The 20,346-nt window shown below is 43.5% G+C and overlaps 1 protein-coding gene across 2 annotated transcripts in view; it reads right to left on the bottom strand.

Annotated features, from left to right (window-relative positions):
• FBXO11 (F-box protein 11) overlaps positions 1–18,641 on the bottom strand; it is a 79,100-nt gene extending 60,459 nt beyond the window's left edge. For both annotated transcript variants that reach the window (XM_056357690.1, XM_056357692.1), the window contains exon 1: positions 18,168–18,641. In XM_056357690.1, coding sequence (XP_056213665.1) covers positions 18,168–18,276 — 109 coding nt within the window. In that variant the 5' untranslated portion in view covers positions 18,277–18,641. The remainder of the gene's footprint in view (positions 1–18,167) is intronic.
• Positions 18,642–20,346: the final 1,705 nt, after the last annotated feature.

Here is a 20,346-nt window from a genome sequence, read left to right as displayed (position 1 = left end):
GGGGATTTTTATTCCCAACTTCAAAGACTAGTATATTGGTAGGAATGAGTATTCCTTCCAAGAACTTTCTACCTCTGTTAAGGAGCAATGGCTAGTTTAATTTGCCGAGAACCATAAATCCCTTTGCAGAAGACTCCCTTTTTTTTGCAACATGAAAACCGAAAAATTCTACTACCATCTTGCCTCTTCCACATTTTCTTCATCTTTTGCTTACCTTTTCCTCATGTACCCTAACAGGAAGGTGTGAGAAGCTATTTGCCCTTTGGTTTAGGCATCTAAAATATTTTTCCATCTGTTCTTTAAATAACCAGTACCAGTACAAACTTTTTAATACAGATAACCTTATCTAATGCAAAGCTTCTGTAAAATCTGAGGGTTTAGTGTTTTGGACTACAAAATTCACTTGCAGAAAAAGCCACAGAAGGCAGCAAAGGAGGATTCCAGACCTATGGATCTGTACACAAAGTGACCGCCACAGCGGCTGTGGCTGGCTCCCAAACATTTCAAAAAGTTTAAGGCATAAAGCACAAATAAGAGGATGAAGCCTTCGCAGCACAATTCTCCAGTATACACTACCTCTTTAAGATTCACTTTTATAATCATTTAGGCAAAGAAATAAACATACTCCAGAATACATCTACCCATTTCTAAAATTCTCTCCCTTCATTTCCTTCTCATTGAAACTTAACAATTTAGCCTTCACCCACCTATCAGTAACAATATAAAACACCGCTAAGATCTTCTCTGCCTTTTCCTCCTCATCAAATTGCATTTGCATCTCTGTCCACACCTAGGATGCACCCAACCACTGAGTTACTTCCAGTTTTTGACCACAAAACAGACTTCTCCAAGTGAGGTTGCGATGCCTACATTTGGTCATTCGGTTTTAAGGGCTAAAAGAGGCTGCAGGACAAGACACCTGCCCTGAGTCAGGACACTTACCTGCAGTTGATTCTCCTCTACTCCTACCATCCTTAATTGCAAAATTATAAACCTCTCCCTCCTCAGCTGTCAACTGGTCTCCACAGACACAGCTGGGAATAGATAACCTGAAGTCTTTTTCAGTAGAAAAATAATCTGCTTCACTTGCATGGTATAGTCAAAGTTTTGAGTTTCCAGATATCCTCATCCACCTACTTTTAGTTATCCAAGTGTGCACATACAGTACATGCGAATAAGGCAGCTATCACAATAAAGACAACAAACCCAAATACAATGGCATGGGCAGGAATACGAAACAGGAGACACCAGCCAAATAAGCAACCCAACACAGTCAAGGGAATCCATCATCAATGCAAGTGCTGTGACATGTCCTCTCCTACTGAAGGAGCATTCAAGTTCAAGACTAATAGCAGACATAAGTTGGAAATGGAAAAAAAAAAAACCCACACCCAAAACCGAAACATTAACCACTCGGAGTTTAGGTTATAATTTTAAAAAAAATATATTGACCTCTATACTTATTGCAATTAAAAATAAAGTTCTGTAAGGAAGAAAAAAAAAAACCTACCGCTTTTTTGTTCTACACCCTCCAATTCTCCTGAATGGGGGCTGGAAGGAGAGGAATTACTCAAAACAAACTTCTAAATTCTTATTTTCTAGTAATTTCTCCTGTAGTTTCAGCAGAAGGAACTGTTATTCCTACCTTCTTCCCATCACCAACCCTCTCACCCACAAATAAAGAGCTCTGCTGGTGCTAGGTAACAGCTGTATGTCACACTGATATCTTAACTGAGACGAGGACGATACAGCAGTCTGTGCTACTCAAAGCACATACACAGACACCATGTATGAGAAACAGTCCACAGGCAGCTCTAGGCCTTGCATACAGGCAAGAAGCTGACAACTCCTTTAAGCAATATGCACCTATTACTTTTAACAAACATACAGAACAGCAATTCACATATATCATGGGCTCCCATCTGGTACTAAGTAAATCATATAGCAATAACATACTAGATACTTTCTAGATCAAGTGCACTAGTCAAATGCAGTTATCAGAATTAAAAAAAATAACATTAAACATTTATAACCACCTAGACTGGAAGAGTAAAAGTCATATGTAGAGACTAGATGTACTGCCAGGCAGTAAGCTGTGGAATACATATAATTAAAGCATACACAAAACAGTATTATGCTAACAAGACTTTACGAGCAGCAGCCAGGTAAAAAACTAAATCCATCTTTCATTGCAGCAGACTCTTCTATGTTCCAATGGCAAGAATAATTCATGCTACATGTGGTGTCACCTATTAGCCAGAAAATGTCAGAATTCCTGCAACATGAACAGCTGTGAGAAAACATAACAGATTTTTAAAAATTTTTTTAATCACATTTGACACTTGAGAGCTAGTGCCCTCAAACCTAAAAAGTAAAATAAAAGAAGTCACATGCATTTCAAAAACAAAATCCAGTTTGGCTACTTTGGCTTAGATTTTCAGGCAGAAGAAAAAAGCCTTTTTAAAGTATTTGTGATGGTGTTCAGAAACTGTGGCTATGAAGAGCAGCTTTCCTTTAATGAAAACTAATGAATTGTGGCTAGTATCTGCAAACTTTCAGCTATGACAGTGTTGGGAATGGAAGAAAATCATACAAAGGGAAAATGTCTACAACCAACACAGCAACAAAATTGCTAATGACAGAAGTGCCAAAAGAGACCTGGTTTGGTGCCTTTAGTGGATAAACACAGAGCTGTAGACATCTTGAGTAAAGAGCAGTTCAAAATGAATTTTCATCTTCTATGAAGCCAAATCTTACTGTGAACTAGTTGCTCCCTGTAAATACAGGAAAGCTCTGGATTCCCAAAGAAGAGACTTGAGACAGAAGAGGGGGGGGAAAAGTTGTACCACCACCACATTCTCCCCACTTATCACTACAAATGACACTGGAAACAAGAGACCAATGTGTATTAAAACACAAGCTAAAAAACCATTAAAAAAATAAATAATAATACCAGGACTCCACAGCTTCTGCCCCATGCAATGGGACAGCCTCAGACAGGACAGCATGGTTGCCAACACAGAGCTGGCTCTAACTGTACCATGCCTCCTAATAGAATAAAGATCAAAATCAAGGCAACTAAGTCAAGGGCTTGAACATTTCAAAATACAGACAGTATCAGGCAAATCCCTCATCAGAAATAATTACACTGGAAGTAATTTTGAAAGTGCCACTGAACTTCGTTCTCCAGTATAAACGAGAATAATAGTTTGCCATTGCCCCTTCTGGTACTTAAAATTGTAACTTTTCATTCCTAGTCTTCCCCCACTGCCCAAATCAACCATGTTTTTCAGACTGAAATGTACAGAGAGCTAAATATAATTTCCTGGAAATCTGAAGCAATTAAAGACTTCCACCACATCTGAGAGCAAAAAAAAGTTTCCCATCAAAAATTTGCTTTCACCTAGCAAGTGTCATAATTTAGTAGGACAGCTCTACAGAAAATTTTAATTCCAGACTCTTCTCTGAGCCACACGTAACAATGAGGGGATGCTTCAGACATGCCCTACTGCATGTTCATAAGACTCAAACCATAACAGCCTGGTGGCCCTACCAATTATTTCTAAACACTGGAAAGGCACAACGAGCCCTGAGACAGATTCTGAGACCAAACCAGTGTCTCCTACCAGCACAAAGTCAGTAAATGCATGTTGCACATATTCCCTTTAATGGTCTCTGGTCTACTGGGCATGCTAGAAAACTGGAAGAAGTGGACGGAGCACATGGATGCCACCTACCATCACCTTTATAAAGGTCCTTTTAGAGCAGCCAGCAGCTGGTTTAAGTTAGAGCAGAGTATCACCTGTACCAGTCCAGACTGACTGAGGACTAAGAATCCATTATTAAAGTTATGCTGTTTCCTGCCCTCTACCCCCAGCGTATCAGGTGGCTGCATGGGATGAAGAAGTAGTAACAGTTAGACTTATGCAAGAGCCAAGTGTAAAATGCTATCCTGGGCTCCCGGAGAATTCCCAAATTCAGTAAACCATCAACTTCTTCCGGGTCTTGAAAAATCAAGAGCAAAAAATCCAATCAGCCAAAACCAAAGGGATCAGCACCCCAGTTTCTGATAAAAACATTCACAGCATTTAAAATTAAAAGCTATATATTGTTTGACTGCCAACTGCAGTGTACTCTCCCACTACTTATTTTCTCAGCAGTCACCTTTCATAAACCCACATAGTCTCCCTCAGATAAAACGATGTTCTAAGTGTTTTTTCTCTCTCTCTGCTCACAGCAATGTGTCCATATGATCAGTACCAGTAAGAGTTACCCCATCCTTATTCAGGAGCCTCTAAGATACAGTTTCTAAAGAGCTACTACAAAATATAAATGTTTGAATCTTCCACAGGATCCTTTCTGTAGGCTGTCTCTGAAATATATTTCCTTCAGTATTTGTGCTTTTACAATGTAACACTGCATTTTAGCAAGAAGGTACCATTTTCTTATGCCCTATCTATGGTTCAACACACCCACAGGCACACCTATGGCTACACAACTGTCACATATTGGATCTCCAACCCGCAAGAAAAAGGCTATAGGAACACAGAATGCAGGTTATACAAACTTAATTTATTCTCACAGAAATGCCCACTGTTCCTCTTGGGATTTTTTAAGTTAATTGCACAAACAATTAAGGCAACCCCTACTCTCTTCCTTACCCACAAATAAGAGCTCTGACTGACATGCAGTGGCAAATTAAAAAAAATCTGCCAGCTGAAGCAAGCCTCAACCCTGCCAGCTGCCCCTTAGAATACAAGTTGTTGCCCCAATGACAGATGGCCATACAGCTCACGTGGCAATTCAAGAGCAGCTCCAGTTTTCAGCCTAGCATAATTAAGCTGGCCAACTGCAATTCCCGTTTACCTTAATATGCTGCCCTGAAAGATTAAAGCACCACCGCAACCTTATTTTGAGCTGTTCAGTGATCTTTGTCTTGAAGAGGGATCAGCTGGGAACACAGGACAAATGACAACTGAGAGAAACAACTCCCAGTTCAAGTATCTGTTTTTACCCTGGGAGAAGCTGAGCACTGAAATAAGGTCCAGAAGGAAGACGGGTATTGTATCAAGAGAGACTGTATGGTTCAGAACTAGACTACCAACCCCCGGAACCCAAGAGCATCATGTTCAATTCTGTGCCTTGCCGCAGATGTGGTTTCATGATAAACCAATTTAGGAGTAGAACACTACCAGGAAGGAGAGCACAGACCTTTTCCCACCACCTCCCTCACGCAACATTCTGTGATTATACAGGTGCACTGTCACCAAAACCTACAGAGGAAGCAGGAAAGCCCCACCAAGAACATCCCTTCTGGTGTCCATCTGCAATTACACTGCTTAAACCAACAGTGAAACTGTGCTTACAGACCTCCCTGGTGACTCTGGGCAAGTTATGTCATTTCTTTACGCTTTCATTTCCCACTGCTGAAGTCAGAATGATGGTACTTTGCTACATCCCAGGTGTGCAATGAGGACAGCTACAGGCAGGAGTGAAAGCTTACAAGACACAAGAGTACTGCAAGACAAACATCCAAATCAGTAAAACAAAGGGGACCCTTCACCAGTACCTGAAAGTACTCCAGGCCATCACCAGAATCACTGTTAAGAAATGGTGGGATAAAAGACATTTCCCCACATTTACTGCAACCCCCAACATAAGACCTTCAGGCAGAAGGGAAAGATTAAAACTGAGTGCCACTGATTAGTATCTTTTTACACCACTGAATGCTTGAGCAGCTTTTTCCCCTAAGTAAACTCTTTCATATACAAAAATAAGGATTTCTGTAAAGAAATCAGCAAGTCAGGAACCTACTGGACTAGAAACTGCTCCTTAGCCTCACTCCACCCACTGCGTTACTGTTATTAGAATTAGTGAAAGAGGAAACAAAGAACCACCAAATTAGTCCTCTCACTTTAAAGAAAAAAAATTACATATGCACACATACATATGAGCCTATTCTTAAAAGAAAAGTCACTAGAAAAAGTAATTTCTTATTTCATTTAAATCCCCAAGATCATTAAGTCTTTTACAGAGACTTTCACTAACAGGAATTTTATCTAGGTAGGGATACTTTGCCAGTTAGGTTTGGAGAAAGGGATACTTAAGAATTTTGTTCCACATATGTGAAAAATATCTGATTGGGGCAAGGGAGAGGAGGCATGCCTTGGGAGGAAATATATTTCTTATCTGTATTAACACAAAAGGAGCAGGTTGATTTGATTTTTATTTTTTTAACTAGTCTACAAAACCAACACAAGCAGGATTTGTGGACACCAAGCTCTCAAATCTTGCTATTCTTATCTATCCCTGTTTGCCCCTTTCTCAAACCATATTTTGATTTCACAAACTAGAGGAATTAAAATTCATTTTCTGTAATATATTTGGCCACTTCTGCAGTACTAGAAGAATTTGTTGGGAAGAGAGAAAATATTTATTCCAGAAATCTTACAAAAGAACACCCAGGCTCATGGTAGCTGGAGGAACTGCTTAACAGACACACAGCATTTATATTACTAAAACACATAACCTGCCTGCTAACAGGACCCTACAAACATTAAAAAAAAAAATATCATGGTGAATGTTTAACACAGTATATAAACAATTTTAGTGACTACACCTAAATAAAAACATCACGAAGATACTGAAACAGACCACTTATTCAGCTTTTCTTACTATTTATAACTTGCTCATTATGGAAGTGGTAATTATTTCCACCACTCAAGTGACAGAAACAGTTGAAAATTTCTGCCATCTCCGGCCATTACAGTACTGCTTCAGCAGGCTATCTGTTAGCAGCGGCAGGCAGAGGAATGCTGGACGTCCAACCTTGCTGCTCAGGAAGAAACACTGGGGTGGCACCCAAAGTATATCCAGCCTGGCACTGTGTTCAACTCAGATTTCAGCATGCTCAGTGTTTCAGCTACTGTTCTTGATTTTGCATCATTGTATAATATTTCTAAATCTTACACACACACAAAAAAACCCAACGCTGACAGCTCATAGTGCTCTTTGTGGTTCTGGTTATCAAGATGACTGAAATAAATGAAAAACTACACAGTCAGTCTGTTGGGATTTACCCAAGAACATGGTAATGAATCCACTCTTACAGCATCAGTAGATGGCAGGTATTGCTTGGCAGGCCTTTCAAATACAGAAGTTAAAAATCATGATTTTTCCACACGCTACCTATTTTTAACTTCCACTGTATTAATCAGCATAGGAGCAACGCACAGCAGAATGCACTCTCAAATCTTCAGTTTCTTGAAAACACAGGCTGAAAAAAATCATGGTGCGAAAGTGAAAACTGATCTTAAACTGGACTATCACATAGTATCAATATTGAAAATTTCAAATAGAATTTTGTTTAAAATTCATCTTCCATTATTTTCCCTCCACATTTTTACAAATAAATTAACACTTTGTGTTTTCAGCCCATTTACAGAAACTATAGCTCATAGCTATACTAAAGCAAGAAGCCCCTAAAAGATAAAGATTTCATCTTTAGCCTGGCCAATGTATTATTTCCCTTTAAAATTACATATTAAAGCTATTTTGTCTATAACTGAAAATCAGAATAATTTCACCTCTTACTCTTCTCTGGCATTTAAAAAATAGGTTTAGATGAGACAGAGCTGGCAGTAAACATGATTCCCTGTTAACGCAATGTTAACAAGCTCAGATGTTCAAACGTTACTTGGACAAAATGGGAAATCCAACAGCACACTGACGTATACTACGGCAACTTCTGAACAGAGCTTCATTAGACACCCACTGAACCTACTCTGGTATGCCTTTTTCAGTTACTTAAACCTTTTAAATTAAGGTAAAACTTGACAAAGGCAAGCATCCATACTGATACAGTCAAGTGTGTCAGCAGGTTATTGATCACAAACTGCTGATCAATGAGCAGCTGCCGGTAAGAAATTTGACAAGATATGAAAGGTCTGAACTCATTACCAAAGGCCACCTGAAGTCATTCAGATATTACCTATTATCACAATCACACCCATTCTTATTCTAATCATCCAGATAGCAACAGCAGCCCAAAGCATTTATCTCCTGCCCTCCTGCTAGTGCTTAGCTAGCCGAATGACTGCACAGCTCATGGTGAAGGAGGTTCTCTCGACAACAATCTCAAGCATATCCCTCAGAGGCTCAGTTACTATATGGGCTTTGCAGAAGCTCCAAATGGATACGAATAAAATGGTTCTGTGACAGAACCCCCACTACTCATTTTCATAAGCTGCAGCCACCCTACACCTTCAGTCTTGCAACTTCCAAGGTCATAACGGATGGTGCTCAGCTACCTCCTGTCCCTATCCACGACCTTGACTTGGGCAGCTGCAGTCAATACAAGTCAAAACAGAGCAAGTGAAGTTCCAGAGTAAATTCTGGTTTATTTTTAATAACTGATCACGAATGACTGTTGAAGAAGGTGAAGCCTTCTGCCAAAAAAGATGGCCACAGATCCTACCACCTTCCTTCAGAGAAAGGCCATGTCACATCTTACCAAAGACTAATGTAACAGCCATCTAAACAAAGTTGCTGCCCTTCCTCCTTCAAGACAGCAACAGCTTAAGGAAATAGCAAACATCAATTTGAACAGCTACTATACACAACTTAAGTTGATGACCAAACAGCATTTGGGTCATCTTTCTGGTCTCTTGCTTTCCTAATAGTCAGGAAAGGCTTATTTTGCTGAAAAGCATCCGTTTTCACCTCAGCTATTAGAAAAATTATTAAAATTTTACATTTTTTCCCTATGCTTCTGGCAGCAAAAAGTCTTCTCTAAATGTATGTTGACAAACTTTCACAACTATTTATTTCTCAGAGGACTACAGCAAGTCTGCACCAAGGCCTATGTCTTCAGAAGACTGAATTAAAAAAAAAAAAAAAAAAAGTCACACTTTTCCACTCACTTTCCCAAGCACAAGAAGCCTGGGAACTGTAAGTTTCACCCAATACCTCCTAAAAAAACCCTCTCATTGGCCACATAAGAATGAAACACGGGCAAGAAGCTTTTATTTATTTGTCATATACACACAGGATCAGTAGTGCAGTCACCTGTGGGAGAAGGGGAAACAAGGTAGGGTCAAAACGCAGTTTTGAGTTTCTCTTTGGGAGTCTTAGAAATTCAGTAAGGCAGCAAGCCAGCATGGCAGTACCCGACTACCAAAAAGTACTTTCCTGTATGCATTGAAGTAACATTTTAGATTTTCAATGATGAACCAGACAGGATAGCTATGTATTTACTGTTGCAAAATAAAATTTCAATTAAGAACTAAGCCCTAAGAAAACAACCGTTTTACCTTTCACATCACTTCAGATCAAATTTAAGTGCCATTTGTGGTCAATGGGAATCTTTCAGCTAGCCAGGAGTTCAGTGGCCTTTGAATCAGAACATCCAAAAGCGTTATTGCAGTGCTAGAATTATTTCAGTTACCAAGCACCTTCTGAAAGAACCCGAAGTAAAACCTACTTCTTTAAAAACAAGAAAGAAGTATACCAAGATACTGTGAAATAAATTACTTATTTGTGGTGTCTTACAATGCACTAATAAAGCTTTCACAGGTTTTGCTAAAGAATAACGCACCTGGTAATTATAACATCTGACTGATTTTTCAGGGCAGCATCTTCATAGTATTCACTCCTTCAGCAAGGTATGGTCTCAAAACAGCAACAATACAGGAAACTGTGGTGAAGTCCTCATCTTACTCTTGTACAGATACACCCAAACTAGCTCGGGGACAGAAACTGCCTTATTGTTTTAGCCAAGGCACTCCAGCAGGTCTAACAATCCATGTGGAGAAGGGAGTGCCTTGAAAAAGCGTAATGAAAGAGGGTCAAGCTAACTCAAATTACCTTCCATTTGCCACAGGCTAAGAGCATACACATGAACAATTACTGTGAATCAGATACCACAGATCAGCTGACATATGGTAACCTGTCATCCTACAATAACCTGTCCAAATACAAAGGTAGCTTGAAATTCAGACTGGCTGGAGAGCTAAAACTCACCTCTATTTAGAAACCAAAAGGCTAAACCCTTGAACCTTTGCTTCTAGATGTGTAAGCTGAAAACAAGCAACAGAAGACAACCCACGAATCGGAGCCCTTAAGGTAAACAGGCTGTTTCCAAATACTACAAATTGGGATTACCGAAAGGAAATAGTAACATGACCTAGTCATGCTAACCAGTCCTTTGGTATAGAAGCAGGCACATAGCATGATGACCATGAGACTGCAAATTCAGCTCTCCTGCCGGTCTGAACAGGGGTTATTTAAAGCAAGTGTAATGATTCCAAGTATGGTTGTTGATTTTGTCTTTTAATGGCAATTCATAGTAGAACAAAACCCAACCTTTTGCTTCCCAACCTCATTCCCAGGAATGCTTGTTTCTCTGGGAGCTAGGAACTAAAGAGTTCTCTGGAACGTAAGGAGGACAATCCTTCCAGTGGCTTCCAGCTAGAATAACCCACATGTACTCTTACTGTTCACCCCCAGTATTTTCCCAGCCCAGGAGCACTATCTGATAAGAGGTTTAGATAATTTTCAAATTCAGTTTTCACTAATAGTTGCAAAAGTCATCATCAACCAACCAACCCACCTTAACCCAAATACCTACCAAGCTCAATAAAGTCAAGCAGGAGAGAAAAACCGAAGAAAAACTTTATACACTCTATCAACATTAGACTGGCACTCAAATGGTAGAGCTATACAGCTGAATCAGTTTTTTGGAACACAAAACCAGTTGCGCAAGAAGATAAACACTACTATTGCTTTGATATCAGAATACCAGTAATGTCCGGTATGTATTGGAATGGTATCTCTATACAGTTTTGCAGAATAAACACAGTAGAATCAATAAAACATAGCTGCTTAACAGAAACAAACCCAGGAGCCTCAGCAACGATGTTTCTAGGCAGAAAACAACTATGCCGCAGTTTGAGCTCCCAGAACAAAGCAGTGCCTGAACTCACATTTAAGACATCAGGAGGGACCTGACAAACCTGGCAATGGAGTGGAAACTGCAGGTTTCTGTTACAACGAACAGTAGGTTTCATTGTACGTATCACAGCACGAATCATAGAACAGAGCCACAGCAGCATTTTGACAGCTCCTCTCAAAGGGACAGGACCATTGCCAGTCACCATGCAAGGCTCCCGTCTCCCATGACGGATAAACTGAGCTGACGGTTCGCTGTGAGGACGAGGGGCAGTCCCGCTTCCCTCCCCCCCCCCCCCCCCCCCCCCCCCCCCTAACCGCGTACATGACGACCACTATTCTTTACTCACTCACTAAATTCTGCAGTTAAGATAGTTTGAAGTGCTAAACCAGCAGATAACTGTTCAGGGTGTTTTGGAGGCATAATTTCTGGGGTGATGTGGTTCAGGGAGCTGCAAGTGCTGACACAAAGCAGAGGATCAGAACACAGGGCTAGAAGCAGGAATAATGGGACAACCCCCTTTCCTCTAGCCAAACAGGCTCTGAAATTACTTAGTTATCTTGTCAAAATGCAACTAAATGAAGTATCTCAGAGGAGAGCATAAGAGATAGTCCCTAAACACCTGCTGAAAGAACTGTACATTTTACAACTGTTTATTTGTTGCCTGTCGGTGTCCTCCCAGCTTCTATGTATGGATGAGCAACAACATTTTAAGAACAGGCAGTAAGCAGCAAAACTCAGCTATCAAGAACTACAATAACTGCTATGAAAGTCAGCTTTTAAGAAGTATTCCAGATTCAGAGATTTTAATCAGCTCAAAAAAGTTCACTAAACTTTCTAATAGGAAGCACAATTTAAATGATAGAGGATTCCTCTAGAGTGTTGTCTCTACTTTAGAATCTACACCTAGATCCCACTCTCCTCTTTTACAAGAATTTAAGTCTTTTTTAAAAGTACCAATATATTACAAAAGCAGATTCTGTAACTCACTGCATGTTTTAGTGCGTTCCTCCCCCCCACTCCCTGCTCATTTAATCATGAACTGAAGGACTCGGGCTAAAATCCTCAGCTATATTCAGATACTACAGTTTAGTACCATGAACAACAGAAATCACCAAGTATGCTTCCCCTCCTATTCAAGTGCTGAACAGAGAAACACCACATAAACAAGAAACAGAAGTACTTAACCAGAAAACATGAGAAGATTAGCTAATGGCAAAGTAACTGAAAAAAACCTTCCATTTTCCCAACTCCTGTTAGTTCAGTTATGCTTTCCTCTCTCCTTTGCTTTTATCATCCATGCATTGCACAGTTCTGATTTACTTTTTCTCCATTGTCTCTTATAATACATAAGACTATACAGATGTAATCAGCCCAGTTTAGAAATCTTAGAGAAACACACTACCTCATCTTCTCAACAGACCACACAATTTACAGCCACAAGCTGTAACAGGAACTTTTCAAGTGCTGCCACAGGTGACCCATATTAGCATACACCTGGTGCATACTCACTCCCTTTACAGAAGTGACCCCGACCAGAGAGTGGGCAAAACCACTAGTCCTCCCTCTGGTTAGCACCTGGCCTCCCCTGTGATACCACTGTGCATGGGCAGAGTAAGTGTGCCTAATGTGCCAGATAAACACATGTAGGCAAGCAGCCACTCTGCACAAGCACTGCAAATTCAGCACTTGCTAGGCACACCAGATTTACCACGCTGGTGAGGAAACTGCCGCGGTAAAGCAAGCTGCAAGCCTGACGTTCCCAGGCAGCTGCTGGGCTGACAAAGCATTCACAGTGCTCCAATTGTATGCATATACATTAAATCCTCCATATCTAGTGCGCTTAGTGCCCAGCACACCTGCAGTAAAAGCCTGACACATTGGACAGCTTTGGTCTACTCCATAGCTGTGATTCTCCCAGGAAGCACCGGAGCAGGAGAGGGGCACAGAGCATTACCTTCCCCCAAAGCAGAAAGGTATCAAATGTTCCCTCTTAAACTGTTGGGCTGAGTTTTTGTAACACAGAAACTAAACTGAAAAAGATTTCCTATTTCTGGGAAACTAACAGATGTTAATAGTCTTATGAATGACAAAAATATGACAAAAATCATGGGCAATGAACATTACTGTGTGTAGCAAGAACAAAACCACTTGATTTTCATCTTTCCACATAGAAAGCTTTAGCATAAACTTAGGTACTTGTCCTACCTGAAGGACAACAGGGGTATGCAGACACTCTTTTGTACTCATGATGCAGAATCTGGCTTTGGAAAACAGAAGTTGTACTTTAAGTACCAAGTTTATAGATTCAAAACTTTTATCTGTAAGGTAGACTTTGGTAACTTTTCATTGCAGAAACATGGATTACATATCCATACGTAAATATATCTTTTCCCAGTCTAGGACTTTCTTTCAAGGAATATGGAAAAGTCTGAATTAGATTTCTTTCCACCTGGAGCGACTGATGCCTGACTTCTTGACTTCTTGCCATAAGAGATGATCCTACAAAAAACTGAAACCAATTTAGTTATTTTGATGCAAGTCTGGGCATTTGCTTCGGAATAAGAGTCATTTAATCGCAGCCCAGCACACATCACCATAAGCCTTTTGGTACATATATTAAAAAAAAATATATCAAAAATATAGTCACGCATATGCTTACACACACACACTACTAACAGGGCCAAATAAAGACTCCTTAACTTTCCTGAGATATTTATCTCAGCATTACAAAATTCAAGCTTTGTGAGCAAGCTATCTTCTGGAGCTTAGTTGCTACATGTTTGCATCTTACACAGCCTAACCTACTCTTTTTCCCAGTACCTCAAGCCCTCATGTCCCCTATACAGACAAATGACTAATTCAATTACCTTGTGTGCCGACAGGCCAGCTGGTTGCTGCTTCTTGGCACGGGTAGAGAGGGTAAGTTATAAATGTCTTTCCCTCATTGTCTTCTTCCTCTACCCAGCCAATCATTTCCACAAAACTTAAGAACTTCACACTCCTTTGTCAAATCTGGTTGAAATGAGCTAACAAGTTCAGAAGTCGCGGAGTGAGAGACAGACAGACTGTATGGGTGTAGAAGTCTTGTTTTCTTTGGAAAATAGATTGGGGGGAAGGAGGGGAAGCAAACTTGAAAGGTAGGTTTACAGGCTGTATATATTAAATATGCCCCAACTCCAGAAGTATTGACCCAGCTCAACCCAACCTAAATCGGAGCTGCGACAGCTCCGCCACACCCACAGGCATTCAGTGTTATCCCTTCCCTTGTACCAGCACTTGTGCCAAAAATCAACTTGGGGAATAATAAAAAAAAAACAAAACCAAAAACCCCCCAAAAAAGGCCAAAAAAAAAGCAGCAGTTAGCATTTGGCGCAGGCAGCTCCAGAGCCAGCTCACTGCCTTGTCACATGGACACTGCTACCACCTAAAAGGAACACACAGGATTGTGGCAGACGCAGCTGCCACGGTGCTACACATTTGGTACTTAACAGTATACAGGATCCAATCCTAAAAGCACCTAATACTGGACATAAAGCTCAGAACCTCATTAGTACCATATCCAGTAATGTGCTATGTTATAAAGGAGCACATATGCCCCAATGTAGTTATTATTCTGAAAAGAACAGAAACAATAAAACAAAAATCATGTCATAGCTCTGAGATTGGCAGTTTTAGCTGCACTCCGGACAAGATTTTTTTTGTTGTTGTAAATAACTGTCTAACTGTCTTCTTCCTAAAACTGTAGCTAAACCTATACGCTCAAGGGAAAAAGAAAAACCAAACAGGCACTATAAGCAAACACAGGAATATTTAAACACAGACATCACCCAGTCCAGATTTCCTTTTGGGTAGACCATTGTCCTAAAGAAAATGAAAAGACCATTCTATTTCTGCATCTTCTGTGCAGAATTCCAAAACCACAGAATAAACCACTGGCAACCCCACTGGTGACTGAGGAGAGATCAGGAGGGAGGTGAAACAGTAGCACAGTGTAGCCAGAGTGGCTAATATAGATGGAGGCAGGCATGAACAGCAGAACATAAGGCAAAACATCTTGGGAAGTATATCCTGATGACATCTTATCTTGGCTGTACAATACAGTGAGTTTGGGGAAGAAAATTTTTTTATCTGTGATCATTTATGATCTCCCTTCCCCAACAGTCAGAATACAGGTATACAGTCACTGTGTATCAATGTATAATATAGATAGCATGGTTAAGCATTTATTAGATCTATTCACACTACATATATAAAAACCATCAAAATAAGAATTGCTTCACAGTATAAAACACAGTGCTCTTATGATTTTTAAGCCCTTACAAGGAACTTTTGATGAAGGACTTTCATAAAACCATTTCTGTCCTAGTGATCTATTTATTAACAACAGGAGTCATAACTCGATTATTACCCAGTGGTGAAAATGTAACAGCTGTTACACAGTTGCAAAACACTGTCTACTTATGCAGCATTAAATAATAAATAAAGCTCAAGACCTGGTACATGTTTTACTAAGCAATCTAATGATATGAAACAAGAAGTTCCAAAGATTAACTACATGCTACATTATCAACTCTGCTCCATGATATTTGTACTTATAAAGTGCTGTGCTGTAATATGAGAAGAAATTAATAATCAAGAATAATTTTAATTTAATCACAGCTGTACTCACATTATCTAATAATTTTAAAAAAAAAACCCACAAATTTAAATCTGAGGTTAATATAAACCCTTTCCTAATAACTTATACTGATTCTTTTGTAGAGCCTTTTTTAAGATGACCTACATTGCCTGGGAATAAAGGTGAAAAAAGTCACCACTGACTTGTGTGGTATAATCTAACCCTACTGTATTGGCTTATAATTTAGCAGCATTATTCATCATCCTTTACAGTAACAGCCCTGTACAACATGATCAAAGTCACAGGTAAAATTGCCATTATAAATGGAAAACTTCCAGATACAGTGGATCAGACTTTGTAAGTTCTGAGATAGGAACAGGAGCTGCACTAGACACCCCAAATGTAGATATAACAGTAATAACAGAAGACCCTAATACTGTGGATAGGTTTTTGGGCAAGCCAGACCTAATGCAACTGACCTTCAAAAATGCAAAGAAAAAGCCAGCAGTGATCGATATGGAACAGTAATTTCAGAAAACTGTGGAACTTGATTTTGTTACAATTTTATCACCACTGAATGGCAAACAGCAATGAACAATGTAACAATGTAAAAAAAATTAAAATTAGGTGACTGCAGAATTCCACAAAACATCAGAGTAATACAAATAAATTGCAGCCTCATATTTTAACAGAAAAAGTTTCTGCCTGTATCTTTAGCAGATTAATAACATATGAACAGTTCGAGTCAGGCAGTCTAGTGCAAAACTGGATAATCACAGCATTTAATCCATAAGCACACCTTTCCGGATGCCTTTTAGAAACCCTACTTTTATCTGTTAAACGAAAAAGTAAACTGTGGGGTAGAAAAAATTCTATATTCTGCATATGGACCATCAATGATGAAAATCCTCAGTGCATATCATTGAGAGGAGGAAGTTCTTTTTGTTGTTTTTCAGGTGTTTGGTTGTGTTGTTTTTTTTAAATGTCAGTATACCCGAGAAGTCATTTTAATTATATAATTACTGAAGATTTTGGAAGGTTTACACAAGACCCATAATTGGGCATAAGACATCACATCCTCTGGTTATATACACAGCAATCTGGTCTGGGTAACATTCTTTGCTCTGACCAATGTGTGCGAGGGGGGGGCGGGGGAAGGAAGGGGAGGAGGGGAAGGGGGGAGGAATGGAGAATTAAAAATACTTCCTCAGATTAAATTTTCTTTACTTCATTTGCTTAAAATGTTTTGATTGCGTAAAACGCACTGAAATATTTATCACGATGCATCTCTGTAGTTAAAATACCTTGTTCTCGACGCGATATCCTAGATACTCAAACAAAAGACATTCAGATGACAATGAAGGCGCTTTTTTTATTTTAAAAAGACATTTGTACATCTAAAACTGCACCACAGATCAGTCTCCTTTATCATGCCAGAGTTGTGACAGCCAATGCATAAAAAATTAAAATCCAATCCACCAGATAAGACATGCAAAATGTCTCCTCCAATCCCACCCCCATCTCGCCTTCAAAAAAAAAAAAAAAAAACCACCACCCCCCCCAGCACTGCACACAGGGAGCACACGCACACTCGCACCCCCAGGAGCCATCACCGGGGCGACAGTGCCAGGGCTGAGCCCCCCCCCTCCCCCCCTACCCCAGCACTAGCGACCCCGCTCCGGGCTCCATTAGGGGAGGAATCCCACCTCGCCGCTTCCTCATCCCCTCAGACAATGGTGCTTCCCCCCATTAGCTCCAAATTATCACTATTTTTACGCTAGGCCCCGGCCCCACCGGCGCGGGCGGACCCGCCGGGCAGGGCTGAGGCGCGGGGGGCCGGAGCCCCCGTTCCGTTCCGGCCGGCTCGGGACCGCCGGCTGCCGCGGCGGGGGCGGGCGGGGGGGGGGAAGGGGGGCGGTGTGGCTGAGGTAAATAAATGGCCGATCGGCCGCGGCCCGTGCCCCCCCGCCGGGCGCTGTAACCGAAGCCTGGGCGCCGAACTGCGCAGCAAACAGTGCGCGGCGCGGCGGGCCGCGGAGGCTCGGCCAGACCCGGGCCGCCGCCCCCGAGCACCATTTCGCTCAGCGGTGGCGGGGAAGGTGTCGGCGCAAGTTGGCCGGCACCGACCCCCCCTCCCGCTGCCGCCGCCTCCCCGCAGTCCCCGCTCCCCCCCGCATCACCTCTCCCTCCGCCGGCCCAGGGGGCCCAGCCCGCCGCTCCCCGCGGGGAGGGACCGGCTCTCCCGGGCGAAGGCGGCTCGTCTCCCCACAGCCCCCCGGGGACGGGGCGGGGGGCTCGGGGTGGCGTCGAACCCGCTTCGTCCCGAGGGGCCGGCGGCGATCGCTTGCCCCCTCCCCAGCGGGCACGGGAGCGCGGCCGGGGAAGGGGCCGAGCCCCTGCCTCTCCCCCGCTCGGCGGCAGGGCCCGGCGGCCCCGAGTCGGGGCAGAGCCCAAGCCAAACAAAGCGCGGCCTGAGCGGGAGCCAAGGGTGAAGCAGCCTGGGCTTTTCCTGCCGGTGCCCGGCCGGGCGCGGCGCGGCCCTGGGCCGCCGCTGAGCCCCGCGCAGGCCCCCGCTCGGCGCGGCGGCGCCTGGCTTACCCCGATCCCCGGCGGCGGCGGCGGCGTTGTTCCTCTCCTGCTGCTGCTGCACCGGGCGCGGCCTGGACACTCGCCTGGGTCTCCTGTTGGCGGCTCGGACCGAGTTCATTTGCCGACTCGTGTGGGTGGCGGGAGGGGAGGGGGGGAATCCTCCGGCAACCGGTGCCTCGTCGGGGAGGGGAGGGAAGGAGGGAGCCCCGGGGCGGCCGCCTCGCAGCAGCGGGCAGCAGGGAAGGCGGGGGGGGGGGGGGTCTCCAGGCGCGGGTCCCGCCGCCGCTGCCGCCTCCTCGCCGGCTCGCTCGAGAGGCAGAGGAGCCGCCGGCCGCTGGCTCTCCCGAGCGCTGGCTGTGGGGGACGTTCGCGCCGCGGCCCCCCCTCCCCGGCCCCCCCCGAAAATCCCTCTCTTAAAGGAGCCCCGCGGTCCTGCCCGTCTCAAGCCCGTCGCTGCTCCGTGGCAGGAGGAGCCATTGACACTGCCAGAGACACACATTCGCAAGGAGGCAACTGCTGGCGGCCGCGCTCCGCCAATCACCGCCTCCCACACAAACGACCGGCGGCGGCTTGGCCAATCCCCGAGCCGCTTCTATGGGGCGCGGGGTGGGGAGGGGCGGGCGCGCGGCGCGGCGCGGGGTGGGGTGGCGGAGCACTATATAAGAGCCGGGGCGGCGGGTGTGGGGAGTGGGGCGGCTGCGCGGGGGCCGGCAGCGGCGTGAGCGGCAATGGCGGGGCCCAGGCCCGGCGGCGAGCGTCAGGCGAGGGCGCGGGAGCCGGGCCTGGTAGGGAGGGACGCGCCGCCCCGTCCCGTCCCACCGGATCCGCTTGAGGGGGGCGGGCCGGGCCGGCGGGAGCGGGCTCTGTGAGGGCAGCCCGGGTGCCTGTCAGCGGCCCGTACCGCCGGGGCCGCCGCAGAGGGAGTGCGAAGGGCCCGAGCGCCCGCAGGCCTCCGCTGGGGGAAGGGAGGCTGGTGGCGACTGCCGAAAATGCCTTGTTGTGTGTACTGCGTGCCTTGGTAACCCTGCCTTGGGTGTGGGCTCGGCCGTGGTGCGGCCGGGGCTGGGGGTGCCCTCGCGTTTCGGTCTCTACGGGCTGGCTGCGGATCTCCTGGCTGGTTGTTAACAACTCTTGGCTGAGGGCATGTCTGTGTGCCCTGGTCACTCGCGTTTGGTTACCTTTTGCTAATACGGTGCTGTTTGTCTTGGGCTGGCAGTTCAGCCAATGTACCAGGCTCCCTCTGCATGGCTGTGTTGGTCATGTTGGTGCTCAGCTGGTGGCCTGAGATCGGGGGGGGGGGGGGGGGGGAGGAAATGATTGAAGTTAGTTGTGCTCTTTTTTCCTTTTCAGAAATCACTTAATAAAATGGATGTCAAAATCCAAGCACTAAGGAAGATACCTGCTCTTTGCAGGGTTGCTCAGGAGCCTCCTATGCTGCAAAGGTGGGTTTGTGTGTAGTCCTACTTAAATTAAGCACTTGGAGGCTGTGGAACTGGGGCCCGTGTGTGTGCCTGAAAAGCAAAAGTGTGTTATCTTGAGTTAAATAAATGATTGTAATTAAAAACACATGAGGCAGGAGCTTGTTCAAAGCTGACAAATGAAGATACAATGTAACTATAGGAAATGACAGCTCTAAAAAAAAAAAAGCCTTAGAAACATTTTTACTTGTGCTTTTAAAGTAAGGGACAGTGAATGGTGCTTTTAAGTTCCTACCAGACCAGAAATAAACATATGAGAAATTTTACAGTACATGGCATTTTGTTGCCTTGAGGAATGACTGAAGAAACAGCGGAGGATTGTTTTCCATGCCTGACAAAAGTAATTCTTCCCACCTTCTCTAATAGTAGGGGAAGAACTAATAAAGTTAAGCATTTGTGAAAAGACCTTCATATGGAAAAGGAATAAATGTCACTCCATTTGGGGCCAGCTTCTGTCATAAACAATTGCCAGGCTAGTGTAGTAAACATTCCATAGAGCTGCACAATTACATGTATGTATTACAAAAATATTTTTCCTTCTTGAATGGGAAGAATGACCATACTGAAGAACTGTGTGAACTTACTGTGTCATGGTTAAGGATATTCACATAATTAAAAAACTATAATCCCTAAAACATGGTCTTTTAATAGTTTAACTGCGTTTCTGTTCGACCATTCTACTTGTGCTCTCTTCACTGAGATCTAACAAA

This window comes from Falco biarmicus, chromosome 12 (assembly GCF_023638135.1).
Source record: "Falco biarmicus isolate bFalBia1 chromosome 12, bFalBia1.pri, whole genome shotgun sequence".
Taxonomy (NCBI): domain Eukaryota; kingdom Metazoa; phylum Chordata; class Aves; order Falconiformes; family Falconidae; genus Falco; species Falco biarmicus.
The sequence above is the reverse complement of the archived record's forward strand: the minus strand, read 5'-3'. Positions and strand labels throughout refer to the sequence as shown.